Below are 18,416 nucleotides of genomic sequence, written 5' to 3' on the forward strand. Positions count from 1 at the left end.
GAAGACTGATCTACCCATTCATACAAAAAAAAAAATTTATGGGGTGGAGAAGGAGACACCCAGCTTATTTTATGGGGCCAGAACAACTCTGCGTTGAAGGTCCAGCAACAGAACACAGCAGCCCAGACAGAGGAAGCGCTGATGAGTAACCTCAGTTTTAAACAAACACCAACCCTACTTCCTTATGGCAGTTTGCATATGAGAGTTGAGAACCATTAGCTATAAGTCATGGCTACAGACATGGACTGGATTTATACAATTAAGTTTATCCCCTCCTAAAGTCTTGCTAGAATGTTTGCAGAGGAAATCATGGCCCCCCTCTTTGGGTTCTTGGTCTCCTTAATAAAAGAATTGAAGAACAGACCCAAGCAGAATTCCAAGACCAGTTTTGTTAGAGTTTCTAAGAAAAGTAAGGCAGGGAACTCTCAACTTGAGGTGTTACCTGCAGGAAGAGGATGGGGAAGAGAAGGAGGAGAAAGGCCATGCTGCTTGTGCTGGTGTGGAGGTAGACACATAACTGAAACGCAGCTAGGAAGCAGAGGGGAAGGCTTTAAGAGGAAGATAAGGAAGGATGTTCAAAATGCTGGGGAAACTCAAAGCGTTAAGAAAAGCACGCTTAGGGAAGAGAGGAGTTACGTGTGTGTGTGTGTGTGTGTGTGTGTGTGTGTGTGTATGTGTGTGTGTGTGTGTGTGTGTGTGTGTGTGTGTGATCTTGCAAACTATAGCACTAGGGGTGGGGATAACAGGAAGGAAAAGTCAACATCTCATTAAAGTACTCATCATCTGACCGTTGAGGTCTCCTTCCTAGGTGTGGTCCCTTAACCAAGTGAATGACCTGGCTGCCTGGAATGTTAGGTATCCACTCAGGCCGGGGAGTCTATTCTTTCCAATGGAGATTTTTCCTAGCTAACAGAATGAGATCAAAGAAATAAAATGTTTGTCCATGAGAACTAAAAGAAGAAAGAGAAGTCCTCCATGGTCAGGGGAGGTCAGCATTTAAGCTTTAGAAAGTAGACAAGTTGAGGAGGCTCACCGGCACTGCAGACCAGAGAAAGGGACCAGTGGAATGTCTACGGAGGGAAACATCAGCCACAGGCAAGGAGCTGAGAGAAGCTGCCATGGCATTCCCTGAAAGGCTGAGGAGCCTGCCACTGTGACCTTCAAGGGCAGACCGGAGTGAAAGCAGCAAGGTTGGTTGAAAGCCTACAGATGGAGAACTTGGATCTCTCGGTTCCCTTTTCTGTTTCAGAAAGAGTCAAAAAAAAGAAAAGAAATGAAATGGAAAGAAAAGGCCACTCATTTTCATAGTCACTAAAGCAGGGGAGCTGCAGACCCTGGTGTGCCTGGGAAGAGGCCATTTCCTAACAGATTAAAAAGGAAAAAGAGATTTTGACGTTCGGTTGTCATCAGCTTCCGTGATTGTAACAAATACCTGAGACGACCAGCTTACAAACAGGGAAGGTTTGTTTTCACTCAGGGTTCTGAGGGTGCGGTCCAGGACTAGCTGCTTCCCTTGCTTTTGGACCTGTGGTGAGGCAGCCAATTAGGGAGGGAGCACACAAGCAAAGCTGTTCTAAACAGGAGCGGGAGAGACCTTGGTGCGTCCCATGGCCCGTGAGGCCTGCGGGGAGTGACAGAACATGCCATGCAGACAGAGTTTCAGTGTGCAGTTTATTTGCGATAAAGAAAATGAAAAAGGAAAAAAATGGGAATGAGATGAGAGGGAGAAAGAAAACGGCTCGGAGAGAATGGCAAAAAGGAAGAGAGAAGAGAGTGGGCGGAGTTCGTCTCTTAAAGGGACCTTGGCACCTGCCTATAGACTAAGACCCTGGGCTGGCCAGGGTACTGCCTGAGTACATCCTGCCAGATGACAGGGCAGGCCAGCATAATGCCTGAATCCCAACAAATGCCACTGACCCTGTGTCCAGGAAATAAGAGAGAGTAGGGGGAAGGGTCATTGTGCCAATACCACTTTCAAGAACAAGGACCCAGTGACACATTCTCCTCCTGCTCAACTTCACCTCTCAAAGGTTCTACCACCTCCCAGGAACACCAAGCTGGAGACCAAGCTGGCAACATGTGGTGGTGTTGGGGTGCTTGCCATTAAAACAGTAACTGTATGTGTCTGATGGACCAGCAGCTGTCCATATACCAGTCTCTGTTTCTAGTATTCCATACCTATCAACTCAAAACAACCCAAGGAGAAAGAGCAAGAACAAAAACAGCAAAACATGAAACAGAAAAGGGGGGGGGGGACACAAGACCCTATTAGATATTAAGACATACTTTAAAACTGGGACTATAAGACTAAAATTTTAATGTGAGGAAAAGCTAATTTATTATTTCCTACTTATAAATAATTGGGAAATCAAATTAATTACTTGAGCATATCAGACTAATTAATACCAGAATCAACATGTTAGATTGGAAAAATACAGAAACTGACCCTTTTTCATGAGGATAAAAAAATAATGCTTTTAAAAACAGGCATTTCTAGACCATAGGGGAAAATAATAATTCCGTAAAGGGTGTTGGGATAATCGACTATATACACACTTGGAAGATATAACTTCCAGATGGGCTAAGGACAAATCTAATATTAAAAACACGTTTAGAAACTTGGACTAAGAAAGGTCTTTGTAAATGAGACTCGCTTGGCAGCACCCTCTGTGACTTTGAGTACAGTATTTAGTTTTCTGATGGTCCATGGTTTTTGTTGTTGTTGACATTGTGTTTTTAACAAACAAATATAAAGCCAATAAGATAGAGATAAACATTCGACAGTTGGGTGGAATAACAGAATGATTTGAAAATGTACTCTGATCCGTTAATCCAAATCTCACTAGTTATGCGGTGCTTGTGGTTTGTGGTGGCGTACAGCTATGATTATCCCTGACCTGAAATTGCATTACTCTTGGTTATAGCATAGCTGACTATAATATACAGATCATCCCATGAGGAACTCTGTATCTCTCTGTCACCAGGAGTGATAAAAATGCATTCTCCCTTGATACTTTGTAAAGATTTCTTAAGATTTTGGTTTATTCACACAAAGACATTACCAAAAAGGAGAATTAGAGACCAATCTCCTTCATGAACACTGATACAAAAATACTCAATAAAATACTGGCAAAATGATCATCCACCATGATCAAGTTGGCTTCATCCCAGAGATGCAAGGATGGTTCAACATACAAAAATCTATCATTGTAATCCACCATATAAACAAACTGGGGGAAAAAAACCCAACACATGATCATCTCATTAGATGCTGAAAAAGCCTTTGACAAAACATAGCATCCCGTCATGATAAAGGTCTTGGAGAGAGCAGGAATACAAGGAATATACCTAAACATAATAAAGGCAATATACAGCAAGCCAAGAGCCAACACCAAACTAAATGGAAAGAAACTCAAAGTGATCCCACCAAAATCAGGAACAAGGCAAGGTCCAGTCTCTCCATATCTATTCAATATAGTTCTTGAAATTATAGTTAGAGCAATAAGACAACAAAAGGAGATTAAGGAGATACAAATCAGAAAAGAAGAAGTAAAACTCTCACTATTTGCTGATGATATGGTAGTTTACATAAGCAACCCCAAAAATTCTACCAAGGAACTCCTACAACTCATAAACACCTTCAGTAATGTAGTAGTATACAAGATAAACTTGAAAAAATCAGTAACCCTTCTGTACACAGATGATAAAAGGGCTGAGAAAAAAATCAGAGAAACATCACCCTTCACAATAGCTACAAATAACATAAAATATCTTGGAGTAACTCTAACCAAACAAGTGGAAGATCTGTATGACAAGAACTTTAAATCTTTGAAAAAAGAAATTGAAGAAGACATCAGAAAATGGAAAGATCTCCCATGCTCTTGGGCAGGTGGAGTTAACATAGTAAAAATGGCAATCTTACCAAAAACAAACTACAGATTCAATGCAATTCCCATCAAAATCCCAGCAAAATTCACGGACCTGAAAAGAACAGCACTCAGCTTCATATAGTAAACCAAAAAACCCAGGGTAGCCAAAAACAATCCTGTACAATAAAGGAACTTCTGGAGAGATCACAATGCTTGACTCTGATACAGAGGCTTCTGTAAAGCAAAGGACGTGGTCAACAAGACAAGACGGCAGCCTACAAAATGGGAAAATATCTTCACAAACCCCACATCAGACAGAGGGCTAATCTCAAATATACAAAGAATTCAAGAAATTGGTCATCAAAAGAACAAATAAACCAATAAAAAAGATGGGGTACAGACCTAAACAGAATTCTCAACAGAGAAATCTAAAATTTCTGAAAGACACTTAAGGAAATGCTCAACATCCTTAGCCATCAGAGAAATGCAAATCAACTCTGAGATTCCATCTCATACCTGTAAGAATGGCCAAGATCAAAAGCACTGATAACAACTTATGCTGGAGAGGATGTGGGATAAAGGAACACTTCTGCATTGCTGGTGGGAGTGCAAACTGGTATAAGCCCTTTGGATTTTAGTATGGTGATTTCTCAGAAAATTAGGAAACAACCTATCTCAAAACCCAGCAATACCACTTTTGGGTATATACCCAAAGGATGCTTAATTGTGCCACAAGGCCAGGTGCTCAACTATGTTCACAGTAGTGCTGTTTGCCATAGCCAGAACCTGAAAACAACCTAAATACTCCTCAATTGAAGAATGGATAAGGAACATGTGGTACATTTACACGATGGAGTTCTATACAGCAGAAAAAATAATGACATCTTGAAATTTGTGGACAAATGGATGGATCTAGAAAACATCATATTGAGTGAGGTAACCTAGACCCAGAAAGATAAATATCATATGTAGTAACTCATAAATGACTTTTAGATATAAAGGGAAAAAAACAGCCTACAGTCCACAATCCCAGAGAACCTGAACAACAAAGAGGACCCTAAGAGAGACATATACTGATCTCATCTACATGGGAAGTAGAAAAGACAAGATCTCCTGAGTAAATTGGGAGCATGGGAGCCATGGGAGAGGGTAGGAGGAGAAGGAAGAGGAAGGAAAGGGAGCAGAGAAATATATATATATATATACATACATATAGATAGATAGATAGATAGATAGATAGATAGATAGATAGATAAAAACAAAGACAAAAACCAAATAAGAAAAAAGACTTTGGTTAATGTATGGATGTGTTTGTGTATGCTACAAGAGTTCAAGCTCTTCTGGAGGCTGCAATAGAGTGTTGGATGCCTGAAACTGCTTGTGTGATCCTCTAGATGAGTGGTCTGAGAACAGAAATTGGGTTCTCTTTGAGTGTTGCAAAAGCAATTAACCGCTGAGCTGACTCTCCAGCCCCCTTTGGTACTGTTTTGCAAGTTCTTAGCTACTATGATCACTGCTTGTGAATATGACTGAACCACCAGTACAAAAAAGTCTAGAATTCTGGGTATTCAGTGACCCTTCTCTCTCCTGGGTCAGACTGCTAATGTTATCTAATTTAATGGCTCACTTTCAGACGCTCTCCAACACTGCGCTAAGGGAAAACACTTTAGCAACACTTCTATTTACTTTGGTTCTTCAGAGACAGGGTCTCACTGTGTAGCTCTGTCTGTCTTCTCTCTCTCTCTCTCTCTCTCTCTCTCTCTCTCTCTCTCTCTCTCTCTCTCTTTGGTCACACAAAGATTCTTCCCTGGCACAATTGTCATTATTGTGTTTGGGCTATTTCTCCCTTTCCCAAGCAACCAATCCCCTGACAAAGTGACTCTACATACTGACAGAAATTGCTGCCTATAGGCAGCAGAATCCAACACAAGACAGCTCAAGAAAATTCCTCCAGGAAGTGGCTTGAGAGACCACAAACTCTAAGGCTGACTGTAGCCTCTGGCAGAACTGATCTCTCTACTCCACTAAGCCCGGCCCTCCTTGACCCTATGGGATGGACTTTTTCAGAATGAGGGAAGTCCTTGTCAAGACAAGGGAAAGACTGCTAGACTACCAAACGGAATAGCTGTCTGCATCAGCAACAGAGGACATCTCCAGCTGCGGCTCGGCACACATACAATTGTCTTCTCAAGTTTGTCGTTTCCATCTTGACATTGCAACAGCACCACATTCTTGCTTTGGTCATGAAGAGGATTGGTTGAGTCTGTCTGCTTCAGTTCCTCTGATGTGCGTCTGTCACGAGGCAGAGGCAGAAGCAAAGGACAAGTTCCACTTTAATTCCTCCCCAAGTGATTCGTGCTATGTATACTTAAAAATAAAAAGCAAGTATTTGCTGGCTTGTTTGTGTGCTTGCTTGCTTTTTGAAGTTTTCTTAGGACACAGGAATGTTTGATATTTAAACATTGTAAACAATGAATGATAAACTCACTCTTAGACGATTTAAATTTAGACAACAATCTCCCTGGTTCTCATATTCTTGGAGCTACAGACAGGTCCTGAAGCTTGATCACTCATGTCAGAAGACCAAGTCTTTCTTGACCCCAGGGTCTGCTGCCGTTGCTCTTGTCATCAGATGAGGGGCTGAATTTCCAAGGACGGAAGACAGTTGAGGGCTCCATTTCCTGTGAAGTCAGAATCGGATTGTTCTCCACTGCAAGCCATAGCTTGGGTTTGTTAGAAATCACTCCTGGAGCTCCCAACCCTCACCTCAGAAAAGCCCACAAGTGCCGTCTTTCCCTACGTGTCTGCCCCAGGACAGTACTATCTATGGTTTATTATGTTTGTCTATCCTCCCTCCTGCTGTCCATCCCCCGCTACAGTCTTTCTCCACCAGCCAGTCATTAGCTGGCGTTGTCTCAAGAGCCTGCAGGAAAGTGGCTCTTGGTAACCATAGGCAACCGTGAGCCCTTGCTTGCTATGTGCGCTAGCTATGTGCACTGTATTTGCAAGGCACAATCTAGCCATTAACCAAGAAGATGGGAAAATGTGCTTTTCAAGTTTTCTTGTGCATGAAAGTCATTGTCTTCCTTTTCTCCCCGCTCCCCGATTTTTGCAGAATGACCGGTCCATGGGTGAGATGCAGATCATAGGAGGCGAGGATCTCTCAACACTGACTGGAAAGGTTTGTTAATGTAATTTCTCTGTAGGCGGGCACTTCTGGGGACGTCTATGTGACCCTCATGTCAGGCCAGAGGTTCAAATGCATTTCAGCAGCTCTCCCGGGTTTGCTAATTCATGCAAATAGACGTGTGAAACCCTTTAATAAGGTCTCCTGTCCCAAACACAGCCTGTGTGTAGGACACGCTGCAGGCCAAACCCTTGGAGCTTCCAATTGCAGTCTTATTTCAGACAGCAAAACCCTGGCCCTTGCTGGCCTTCTTTCTATTCACCTCAAAGGCACCTCTACCCCCAAAGAAGCTTTCTCTTTCGGGGTTTCTGTCTATTGATTTTGCATCAAGCACTGTGGTGAGACGTTTAAACAGGTTCATTGAGACGTACAACCTACTGTTGGAAGGCGTTTCTTGAGAGTACAGTTTTTAACCATTTGTTGAAGGGCTAACAACCCCACTCACCCACACCCCTACACAAAGAATAAAACCTACTAGATTTCGGGGGGGCTGGCGGCAAAGGAGAACCATATTTTAATTTGGAGTTCTAAATTTGCCCTTCACTAATTATGTCGTGAAAGGACTATTTGGGTTCTAATCTGAATTCTGGGATTCAGAGGAGGGCAGTTTTCTGAAGCAGATGATCCTGGAGTGATTTGGGATGCAAAGTCACTGAGGGGGAAAGCAATTAGCAAGTGTAGAATTTGTTTCTCTTTGACTATCCTGATCTAGCCCGACATCTCCCCCCACCCCCCACCCCGTGCACACCAAATAAACAAAAACAAAAACAACTTCACCTCTCTAAGTAGATTGGTCAGTCTGTTTCACACAGTTTAATCTCTCATCCTTGGCAACTGTTACTGTTACACAATTCCCCAGATGGGGAAAAGCAGAACAGCAGCCACATTTAATAAAAGTACGTATCATAGTATTTGGAACGCTACTGAGCTGCCTGGACCCTGACTAGAAAGAAGCTTCCTCTTCCCCGGAAGACAGCCTCGTGGTTTCCAGGAGCAGTAAATTTTGTTCGGTGGCAACTGCAGTGAACTTGTTAGCATTGGCCCGTTGCTGGGCATCTGGTGTCGCTACGTTGCAGCAGGAAGGCCTGGAGAAGCTAATACACAAAGCAATTTCCTGAAATCCATAGCTTTCAACACCCTGGAAGGGTGCGTTAAGTCATTTAGCTTTGTTCCTTCCATACAGTTACCACTATACAAAGCCTACATCTTGTCTGTGCTTTTGCTGAGAGGACCGTTAAATGACAACCCAAGGATTCTGTTTGGGTTTCCTCCCTCCTCCTTCCCATTTTGTTCTGAAGTGATTTCCCTCATGGACAGGCATAGGTGTGCCCTCTGAGCGCTAGCGGTAGGGGTTGGGGATGGGATGGCTTCTTACCAGCGATGTAGTAAGCAGAAGACCGGGCAGCTCTTGGCGTTGGTGTCTCCTGCTGTAAACTACTGAGAGATCAAAGCAGGCGCGAATCAAGAGAAAGTGGACAATTAGCCAAGAGCGCATACAAGCAGGAGTCAACACCAGCTTCCTGCTGACTGGGCCGTTTCTTTCGGGCTATCCGATGCTATCTAGTTATATCTATAACCTCCTGTTTATGAAGAAAGATTTCCATACGTTTAAACACGTGCCAAGTAGAACCCCTTGGGCCAAGAACTTCTAAGGTAAATCAACAATGACTAGTCACTGGGCAACTGACAGACTCACTTGATTTTAAAGACTAAACTTCAGGAGCAGAGGGAAAAGCTAGGTGAGCCATGGCAGACCATCCCCCAACCATCACATCTTCAGCTAGCCTGGGTGTTTATCTGCATTTTATCTTCCTGGCTGTCTTCCAAGTCTTGACCCTTAATACTCAAAATATAGTTCAGGTAGGCAAGTTTTTCTATAAAGAGTCAAATATAAATATTTTAGACAGCGTGGACTAACAGTCCCTGTTGTAGCACGAGAGCAGTGATGTGTTCCGATACAACTTTGCTCACGTAAACAGGGATGAGGCCCTACTGTGGTCCTGGGGCCGCAGTTACTTCTAGGAGTTTGCTGGCTCGAGGTCAGCAATGCCTAGGTTCTGTTAGACCACCTAGGAGCTTATTAGAAACTCAGAGTCTCAGCAGCCACACCAGAGCTCCTGACAGCAACTTCTAGATGGGTTCTTCTCACTTGGAGCCCTGCAAGACGCTGGACACCCCACCCCAACCCGCCACCTCCACTGAACCAGGCTGAGCCCACCTTGCTTTCCTGAACCTCAGCCTTCAGCTGACTCTCTCTAGCCTTCAAAAACTCATTCTCCACAAACTCACCCAAGGGATCTTAAAATACAAATTGGGCCAAGTCTCTTGCCAAATGAAACCTTTCAGTGGCCTCTTAATTAGCGGTTGCCAGACTTAACAAAAACAAACAAAAACCAAATAGCCCAGTCAAATTTGAACTTTAAATATTGAATAAAAGTTCAATATAAGTATATAGTAAGCATATTTTCTGTAGCTGTGCCTTGTGTGGTATTTGGGACATACTTACCCTAAGAAATTATTCACTGATTACCTGACTTTCAAATATAATTGTATGTTTGTGGGTTACCTAGCAAACCTTCACCTAAAATTCTGTAAATATGAGCCAAATTCCTGACTACAATAAGTCCTGCTCGATTCCTGCTGGCACCACCAGTCTTACTTCACTGGCCTCATGGTACAGAACCCTCACCAGCTAAATCTTTCTGCCAACCCCCTGGAAAAGCTGCGCCTTCTTCCTGGAACCCCACTTTTCTCTTCCTGAAGACCAATATCTGCTCTGTACAGCATTCCCCTGCAGGCGTGGGTACCTGCAAGCCCTTCTACCGTCCTCCAGCCCAGTATACATCTAGATGCGAGCCCAGTCCCTTAGAGCCCTTTCTACAATCTACAAGTTAGCACTTACTTAGGAGGCCCTTTATTATTTGCCTTTCCCTACCAGGAAGTCAGCGTGAAGTGCGCAGAGACCGCTGTGTTCCCCATCTCATCTGCAGCATCACACACAGCCTGGTCCATCACAGGCTGGAATAAACGTTGGAGGAGCCAAGAGTGCATCATCTTATGCAGAAATCAGAAAGACAGTTTCAGTTCGTTTTGAGCAAGGACATGGCAGAGGGAAATGCTAAATCTAAGCCAGTTTGGCAAGGCTTCTGGTGGCAAGTGATGGGATCCAGCTTGTGTTTTAAGACCACATTGGCAGCTTTACAGAGAGTGGTTTGGAGAGCAGCGATAGCTAATGAAGGTAGCTATGAAAGGACACATCAAAGCAGCTGATTTAGGGTAGGACTGGAGGAGAAAGGTGCTGCATGTCCAAGAGAAGGCAAAAGGCTTCAGTATTAATGAAACTTAAAAAGGAAGATGGCAGAAGTAAAAACTGCATCACTCAGGTGGGAGAGGGAAGGTAACTGGAGGTGGGGTGTAGCCGTGGTAGAGTGCTTGCCTAACTGGGGCTGTAGCTCAGTGGTAGAACGTTTGCTTCAGTGCGGGTATAAAAGTGGTTTCCCTAGCCCTGGGTGTAGCTGTGGTAGGTAGAGTGCTTGCCTAGCTGAGGATGTAGCCCAGTGGTAAAGTGCTCGTCTGGCTGGGGATGTGGCCCAGTGGCAGCTAGAGTGCTTGCCTAGTATTCACACATCCCTGGGTTGAACGGCAAGTACTATTGGGGGGGGGGGATTAAAATTTTCATTTAACTTTAGGGATGTCCTTTTTCTTATAAAATAAGGACCTTGTGTTCTCAGACTTTTTAGGGCTGTAACAAAACACCCAAGAAGACAGCTAAAGAAGGGAAGGATTCATTTTGGCTCACGGTTTCAGAGATCCCTATCTATTTGGCTCCACTGCCTTCGGGCCTGTAGTGCAGCAGAACATGATGATAGAAAGGCATGGTGAGAGGTGAAGGGAGGGTTGCTCACCTTGCCGGGAGGGGCTGAGTGAAGAGGCGGAGTCTTCCAAAGCAGGACATACATCACTTATTGAAGATACGCCCCAGCAACCTACTTTCTCTAATAAGGCTCTACTTCCAAATAGCACAGTGATGAAATTAGGTCCTCCTGACATAATCACCTCTCAGTAGTGCCACCGCCGGGGCACAAAGCCTTCAACACAGGAGCCTTTGGGGAGGACAAGTTATATTCAATCCTTCACCTGTTCAGTCTTGTCTGCCCAAGAAGAATTTTCAAGACAACAAAGAAATCTCATAAATTTCAGAATCTCTTCCCATTGAAGCAGACTCTGGATGAGCCAGGACAAACTTAAGAGAATAAAGCATCCAAAGCCTAATAGCCCCTTGCTTTTGTGACTGAATCGTCCAAAACTATAATAAAGTTTGCATTGGGGGCAAGGTTGTTACAAGTGGTCATCTAACTTCTGCCTTCTCATATGCTCATCATACAGACCATCAGCCAGTCAATAAATGTATGTTTATCATGTTAACACCCTACCAGGAATTAGATAGGGCTTCTCTCATACAGAATAGTTTCCTGAGTCATTCCATAAATCCCTTTCCTTGGAAAGAAGAAGAAAGAGAAGGAGGAGGAGGAGGAGGAGGAGGAGGAGGAGGAGGAGGAGGAGGAGGAGAAGAAGAAGAAGAAGAAGAAGAAGAAGAAGAAGAAGAAGAAGAAGAAGAAGAAGAAGAAGAAGAAGAAGGCAGGAGTAACATAGAAGAAGGAAGAGGAAAGAGAAGCAGACTTAGAATGGGGGGGGGAAGGGAAAGTAGGGAGGCCCAGGGCTGGCCCTGCATGACTAAGGAAACAAGTCAGGAACTGAACAAGGAAATACACAGCTGAAAATGTAGCTGGGTTGGGTTTGTAGAGAACACTGACTGACTCAATAAAGAGTTAAACTTGCTGAGTTTGGACAGAGGCGACATCATGGAGCTACTTAGGGGGGAAAGAATATAATCGTGGTATATTGTAGAAAAGATCAATCAACTAACTAACTAATTTAATATAAATAAAAAATAGAGCGTAGGAAGTGCAAAAGAGAGGAGGGGCAGAGCCACCCTGAGCACTTACTTGCCTGTGTGTGCAAAGCTGCAGACAAGGGCTGCAGCAAGAATGAAGAGGGAGGCATGGAAATGGTTCCTAGATTTGTTTGTGAAAGACAGGGCCTCAGAAAGCACATGGCAACCCCTCCCAACAGCTCTGGGACCTCTGGGGTCCTCTCAAGATGCTGGAGTTCAAATAAGAGAAAGGATTCTGCCTTTCCCTCTCCTTTTCTTTCTTGCCTTCTTTCACTTTCAAGGGAGGCTGGCTGAGTCACAGTTCTAACTAGGTCATTGCTGCTGAACAAAATGAGCCCTCACCGCTTCTGTTCCGTCACCTCTCGCGCTTAAAAGCATTTACTCGGTGAGCTTAAGCTGTCCGCGCAACACGCTGTCGCTCTTATTTCCTTTATCCCCAAGTCGATTTAATCCTAGCACTTCATAAAATGTGTGTATCCATTAAAGCAGGAAGACTCTATTCATGTTGGAGAGAAACCCCTGAAAGGGTGAAAGAAACCAGGGAAGCAGGGAAGCAGGCCCAGATCTGGCAGCGCAGAAGCACAGCTGTGCAGGTTCGGTGCAAGACTTCAGGGGACAAGCGCCCCACCCCCAAATAAGTTTCTAATCAAATGCCAGAATGAAGCATTGAAACTTGCCAAAATCCAACAACCCCCCCCCCCCAGTCCGTTCCCCGGCTGCCTTAACTGTTTAAATCATTCCTTTTTATTGCCTCTGACTAGGCTGAGAACAATAGTGGAAATGCCCACTGATGGATGACTCTGGCAACTTTGGGAGTTATCGCATAAAATGAAATGTTGAGCGACATTCCTTTCTCTGTGGGATTCACAGTCGCGCTCCTCCTCACGGTCAGCAGCCCACCCTCCAGTCCATCCTTGACGTGCCAATCCCTCCGAGGGTGACCACACCCACAAACCCCTGTCGCGGTTGCTGAGACAGTGTGGTGTGTTGATTGCTTTGTGTTTTCAAAGGTTAAAAGTAGGGACAGACAGCTTCAGAACATCATGTATATTTGTATAATTCTTTCCTACCTTCTCCCTTCTTCATTAGGAAAACTCAAGGCAATGGGCTTTGCTCAGACCTCCGAATAGCAGCAAAACAACACACTGGAGTCTGGAGTCCCTACAGACTTTACGCCTACAGCCCCCGCAGATTTTTACTGGCTTTCTGGGAGGAAGTGAGCTAGGTGTGAGGAGATGACTAAGACAGTAATTGGCAAACATCTCAGATTCAGCGATCACGGTTATCAGATGGGAAGCGTTTTGGAGGCATAGAGAGTTCTGAAAAAAATCCCCACGGTTGCCCACTCAGAAAGTGGGGATTTTAGTGGATTGTTCATTCAGAGCAGATTAAAAGCAGTAGATGGTGATGGAAGGCCGGTTAGGGAAAACTGCAGATGACCACGTCTCATAAGGAAAATGAGCTGCAGAAAGTGAAAGAAAGGAGCCAAAATTATTCATTTACCACACAGAGTTCTCCTTTCTTTTTTTGTCCTCCATCTCCTTCCTTCTTTCCTCCCTCCCTCCCTCCCTTCCTCCCTCCCTTCCACAGTCTTGCTGTGTAACCCAAGCTGACCTGGAACTCATGATCTTCCTGGCTCTGTTTCCCAGGGGCTCTGCTTAGGTGTGCACCACCACACCTTGAACATAAGCCTTTCTGGACTGCCTTTTCCTGTCAGCTAGTGTTCTTTGCTTACCAGAGAAAATGTTCTACTATTTGTCTCTCAACCCTTGAGTTCAATCCTGGTGCATGAAAAGGAAAGGATCGGTTTCCTTAGATACCAACACAAATGCTTCCAAGGTTGGGACAATTACATCTTTTATACCTTGGGCCTTCATACACCACGGCAGAGTGGAAAACAAGAAACAGAGAGGGATAAGAGACTGATAGCAGATTATAACAATCTGCTATTAAGACAGCTAATCCATCCTTGCAATGATGACCGTACTTTATTTTTGAGGGAATAACACATGATTGTATCATCTTTTATTGGGCCCCACCTTAGCATTTGCTGGTGATTAATTTTCAGATGCAGGAATCCTGGAGAATACATTCAAAACACAGTAGAATCCTATGTGTGGTCTTAGACTGAAGACACAAATTACAAAGGCCCTATTAGGGACAACTGGAAACATTTGAATATGTAGTTGACTTTATATGATATTAAAAATTTATCATTTTTGTTAGATGTGAGATTTTGGTTACATAAAATAGAGAATGCTACTGTAATTTCAATATTTTTTAAAACACACATACATTTAAATTCTTTAAAGTTAAATACACACCAAAACTTTTAAAAAGGCCAGGGTTGGGGTATGGTTTTCTGGGAGATCACTTGCTTACCTTGTGTGTTTTGGGGAAAAAAAGGAAGGAAGGGGTATAGAAGGAAAATCTTTAGGTTTTCTGTTTTCAAACATGATTTGATACATTTAAAATACAAATTAACTATATAAAATGTGTTAGTAAATATATCAGGCTAAGACAGGAACACTTGCCTGATATGCAGGAGGTCCGGCATTCAACCTCAGCCTTGCAAAAAAAAAAAAAAAACAAAAAACAAAAAACATGATGCATGTACTTTTATGAATGTAAAGTACTTACATATATGAGAAATACAGGCAAACCAGCCAGGAAGTCAGTGCAGAGCTCACAGTGATGGCCTCTTCCAGCTGCAAGTGGGGAGAGGGGAGCTGAAATGGGAGGTGACAGTTTTCTTTAAAACTGTTCAAACTTAACAACGTACCTTATGATCAGTACACATGCAAGCCCCACTTCCTACAGTCTTAGAACTGGGGTTAATCTTTTCAAAGATGACTTCTATATTACATAGTTTTTAGATGGAAGAGGAAGGGGGAAAGAGAGAGACAGACAGACAGACAGACAGACCATTCTTTTCAGGGCTCCCTAATTAGACAAGAATGCATACCAACATATTTTGGAAAGAAATTTTTGTTTACATAATTGAACCAAAAAGGGATTGTGAACAAGGAAATTCAATTAACCACAGCATTCTCTAAGCACCCTGGTTAGCTAATAGGCTTGGTTAAGCCTCAGTCAAACTGAAAATACATGTCCAAGTTAAGTGCTATGAATCGAGAGCAAAGGTCATAGCAAGCCATGTTCAAAATGCTAAACAGATTCCTGGCAGCGGGAGTCTTAGAGGACATAGTGGACTGAGCCCCACACATGACGTCAACGTCCAGTGGTGTAGAGAGAATACAAGGGCTTTGAGAGAAGATAATATAGCCTTTCATCTTGATGATAAAATTAATACTCTTTTTCTTTTCAAGAGAGGGTTTCTCTGTGTAACAGTCCTGGTAATCACTTTGTAGACCAGGCTAGCCTCAAACTCACAGAGACCTGCCTGCATCTGCCTCCCAGGTGAAAATTAATATTCGTAATAAGTAGGTTTAATAAGAATGTGATACCTAAGAGAAAAGCTCTTCCAGACAGGCATTTCTACACATTTGACATGGATTGTAAAATACAACTTTCCCAGTTTTCTTGTATGGGGAGATAGCTTGTTAATGTTTTTCATTTATTAAATCTCCTATGTATCAGATATAAATAAGAAATGTATGCTTTGATCTGATATCACAGTTACTTAATCAAGGATTAATGAAAGATCAGGAATCTGGGACATGTGCCCACACACATTGACACAAAAAATAAATAAGTACAAAAAATTTAAAGCATAAAATAAAACCTCATTACTTTTAAGGAAAATTCTTCCCACTTAGTGACTGCAATAGTATATTACCATAGTCATAATTTTGTGGGCATTATTTGCTTACTAATACCAATCCAATCAGTTGGTTTATTTTAATTTATTGATTAAAAACTAATAGTCCCTATTCTTTTTTTAAAAAAAAATTAAAAAAATAATTGTTGCTTCTGCGTGCAGGCAATACAGTAGGGTCTGGGAATACATCAGTGAACAAGACAAACACAGTCCCCTACTACATGAAATTTAGAGTCTAGTGGGTGAAGAAGCTCTCTAACAAGAAATGGAATAAAACATAATTTGTTTCTTAGGGGAAGTCGATGAATACCTTGTGAGCGTGCAGCAAGGGATCTGACGTGTCAGTAAAAGCCCACAGCAGGCCCCTCAAAGCTCTTTCAACTACCCCCCCCACCCCCACCCCAGCTCTCTTTCTTTTGGGTTGAAAATTTAAGGGTAGGTACAGCGGAGATTTGAGTGACTAGATGGGAACAGGGCTGTCACAGTTAAGTGTATGATATCTGCTGAGTTCCATTAATGATGTAGCTTATGTCGGCCGGCTTTCCTGCAGGTGAGCTTGGGATCCCAAAGATGGGAGACAGGGGGACATGGACTACTGAGATGTCATAATTTTGTGGATAGTCGCTTCAAACAGGCATCAAGGTCTGACCTGAGCCTGCTACTAACCTGAATATAGACGATAAAATTGCAATGCCAAGTAATCCCATGGCGATGTTAAAATGAATCTGGGAGACTTCCGTTTCCCCCGATGGTTTGGGCTTTCAGGATGAGAAGGATCTACTGAGCACATGATGAAATTCTAACTGTAAGCAAAACTTGGCATTGTCTTGTGATCCACGCTTTTTATTTATTTATTTAATCATATTCTGAAATGCTTTCCTTTTTGTCTTTTTTTCCCTCCAGAATGTCCTCATTGTTGAGGTAAGCTGACCATTCCTTTTCGATATCGGAAGAGTCTAAAGGAGAGTTTCAAAATGTTGGCCTTGTTTATCAAATCGACCAAGTATCAAGTCCCCCCCGGCATGTGACTCTCTAAAGGTGGTTAACAGAGGCCAACTATAGACGCTGGATTCAAATGATCCCAACAGTTTCCAATGCCTATGTGGGAGTTGGTCCTGTCTTATAGCCAATCTCACAGACATCTCAGTCGGTTCTTTCATGATTTATGAGCCAGACATTTGGAGGGAGAGTAAACCAGCTTGTGGAACCAGCCAATACATTCACTGCTATTTATTGAACTGGAAAACCAACTAGAACTCTCCTCACCTAATGACCTCTAATGCCTTTAATCCATTCTCAAGCCTCAAAAATCATAAATTCAATCAATCAACATGACAGTCCAAGGGAAAGTTATGGAGTTTTGGTGGTGGTGGGTTTTTTGTTGCTTTTGTTTTTCTGTTAAGAAAGATGCAGAAAGGCTGTCTTTTGACCTCAGCAGACCCCCACAGTAAATGGTCATGGTCCCTCGGGAGCACACCTGTCTAATCAGCTACCGAAATTCAAAAAATCTTTCTGTTGTCAGGCTTTTGCTCCACATGTTCAGTGTGTCCTTCTCTGTGCACAGTTCCGGCTGCACACAGCTCAGGGAGTAGCCCCTCCAGCCAAATAAGTCGCTGGACCCTGGCTAGACTGGGACCTGTCGTGCTCCTCTCCAACCCGTGACAGCTGAGTTCTGTCAGGAGGACAATAGATTGCAGCTGCCAGTTCTGTGTAATCGTGCATCCGCAGCTCGTCAGCAGCGGAGACCCCGTGTTCACTGCAGCCGAGGAGCTCGGAACCCCTGGCTGTCACCAGCTGCCGTGCAGACACTTAGTTTCCCAGCCACGGCATCCCCTAAGGAGTAGGGAGGCCAAGGCGTTTATCCTCTCAGTGTATTCAGACGTACATCCCATGTCCATGAAAATTCATGTGTCTCCTTTTTTGTGAAATGTAACCTCCAGGCCAAATTTAGTCCCTGACTGTGCATGCAAGAGTCTGGGTCCACTCAATGAGGACGGACCCACATGCTCCCCAGAGGCTGAACCGAATCCTTCAACACAGCTGAAGGATGCAAGAAGAATATTCACCAGCACAATCTCCAAATGATATGCCCACGAACACATAACTGATTCTGCTTTCTGTGTGGACTCCTATGGGTTGGCATTTGAAATGAATGTGCATTTTATTAATAAGGAACAGCTCTGCAAATGTAAAGAGCAGTATGCTATGCAAATTGCCTTGGTGAACTTTCTGCTTTTTGCAAAGGATGTTGTTGGAACTGGGAGGACCATGAAAGCGCTGCTCAGCAGCATCGAGAAATACAAGCCCAACATGGTGAAGGTAGCCAGGTGAGTCAGACACAGCACAACTCAGTGCTCTGTCCTCCCAAACAAGACCAAGAGGCGTCCTCTCCCAGAACACTGTCCCGAGCCATTGGCCCTGAACCTGGGATGCTGGGCTTTGACCTCCCTGACAAAACTCATCTGATTGCCAGCCTGAGGGAGACAGGGACGAGAGAGCAAGGCCTTCAGCAGCAGCCTTGCTCCACATGCTACCAGGAGCAGCCAGGCCAGCCCTCAGCAGTTGCTCGGCATGTTCCTTCATCCAGCCAGCGATGCCACACTGCAGCTGCACAGGCAGGAGTTA

General features: G+C 43.6%; 1 protein-coding gene across 1 annotated transcript in view; it reads left to right on the forward strand.

Annotated features, from left to right (window-relative positions):
• Nucleotides 1-18,416, forward strand: part of Prtfdc1 (phosphoribosyl transferase domain containing 1) — a 90,003-nt gene that overhangs the window by 65,041 nt on the left and 6,546 nt on the right. The window contains exons 4-6 of the mRNA XM_048461116.3: nt 6,985-7,050; nt 16,695-16,712; nt 18,036-18,118. Of these exons, the coding sequence (XP_048317073.3) occupies nt 6,985-7,050; nt 16,695-16,712; nt 18,036-18,118 (167 nt within the window). The remainder of the gene's footprint in view (nt 1-6,984; nt 7,051-16,694; nt 16,713-18,035; nt 18,119-18,416) is intronic.

The sequence above is a fragment of the Myodes glareolus genome, chromosome 14 (genome assembly GCF_982192425.1).
Source record: "Myodes glareolus chromosome 14, mMyoGla1.1, whole genome shotgun sequence".
Lineage (NCBI taxonomy): Eukaryota > Metazoa > Chordata > Mammalia > Rodentia > Cricetidae > Myodes > Myodes glareolus.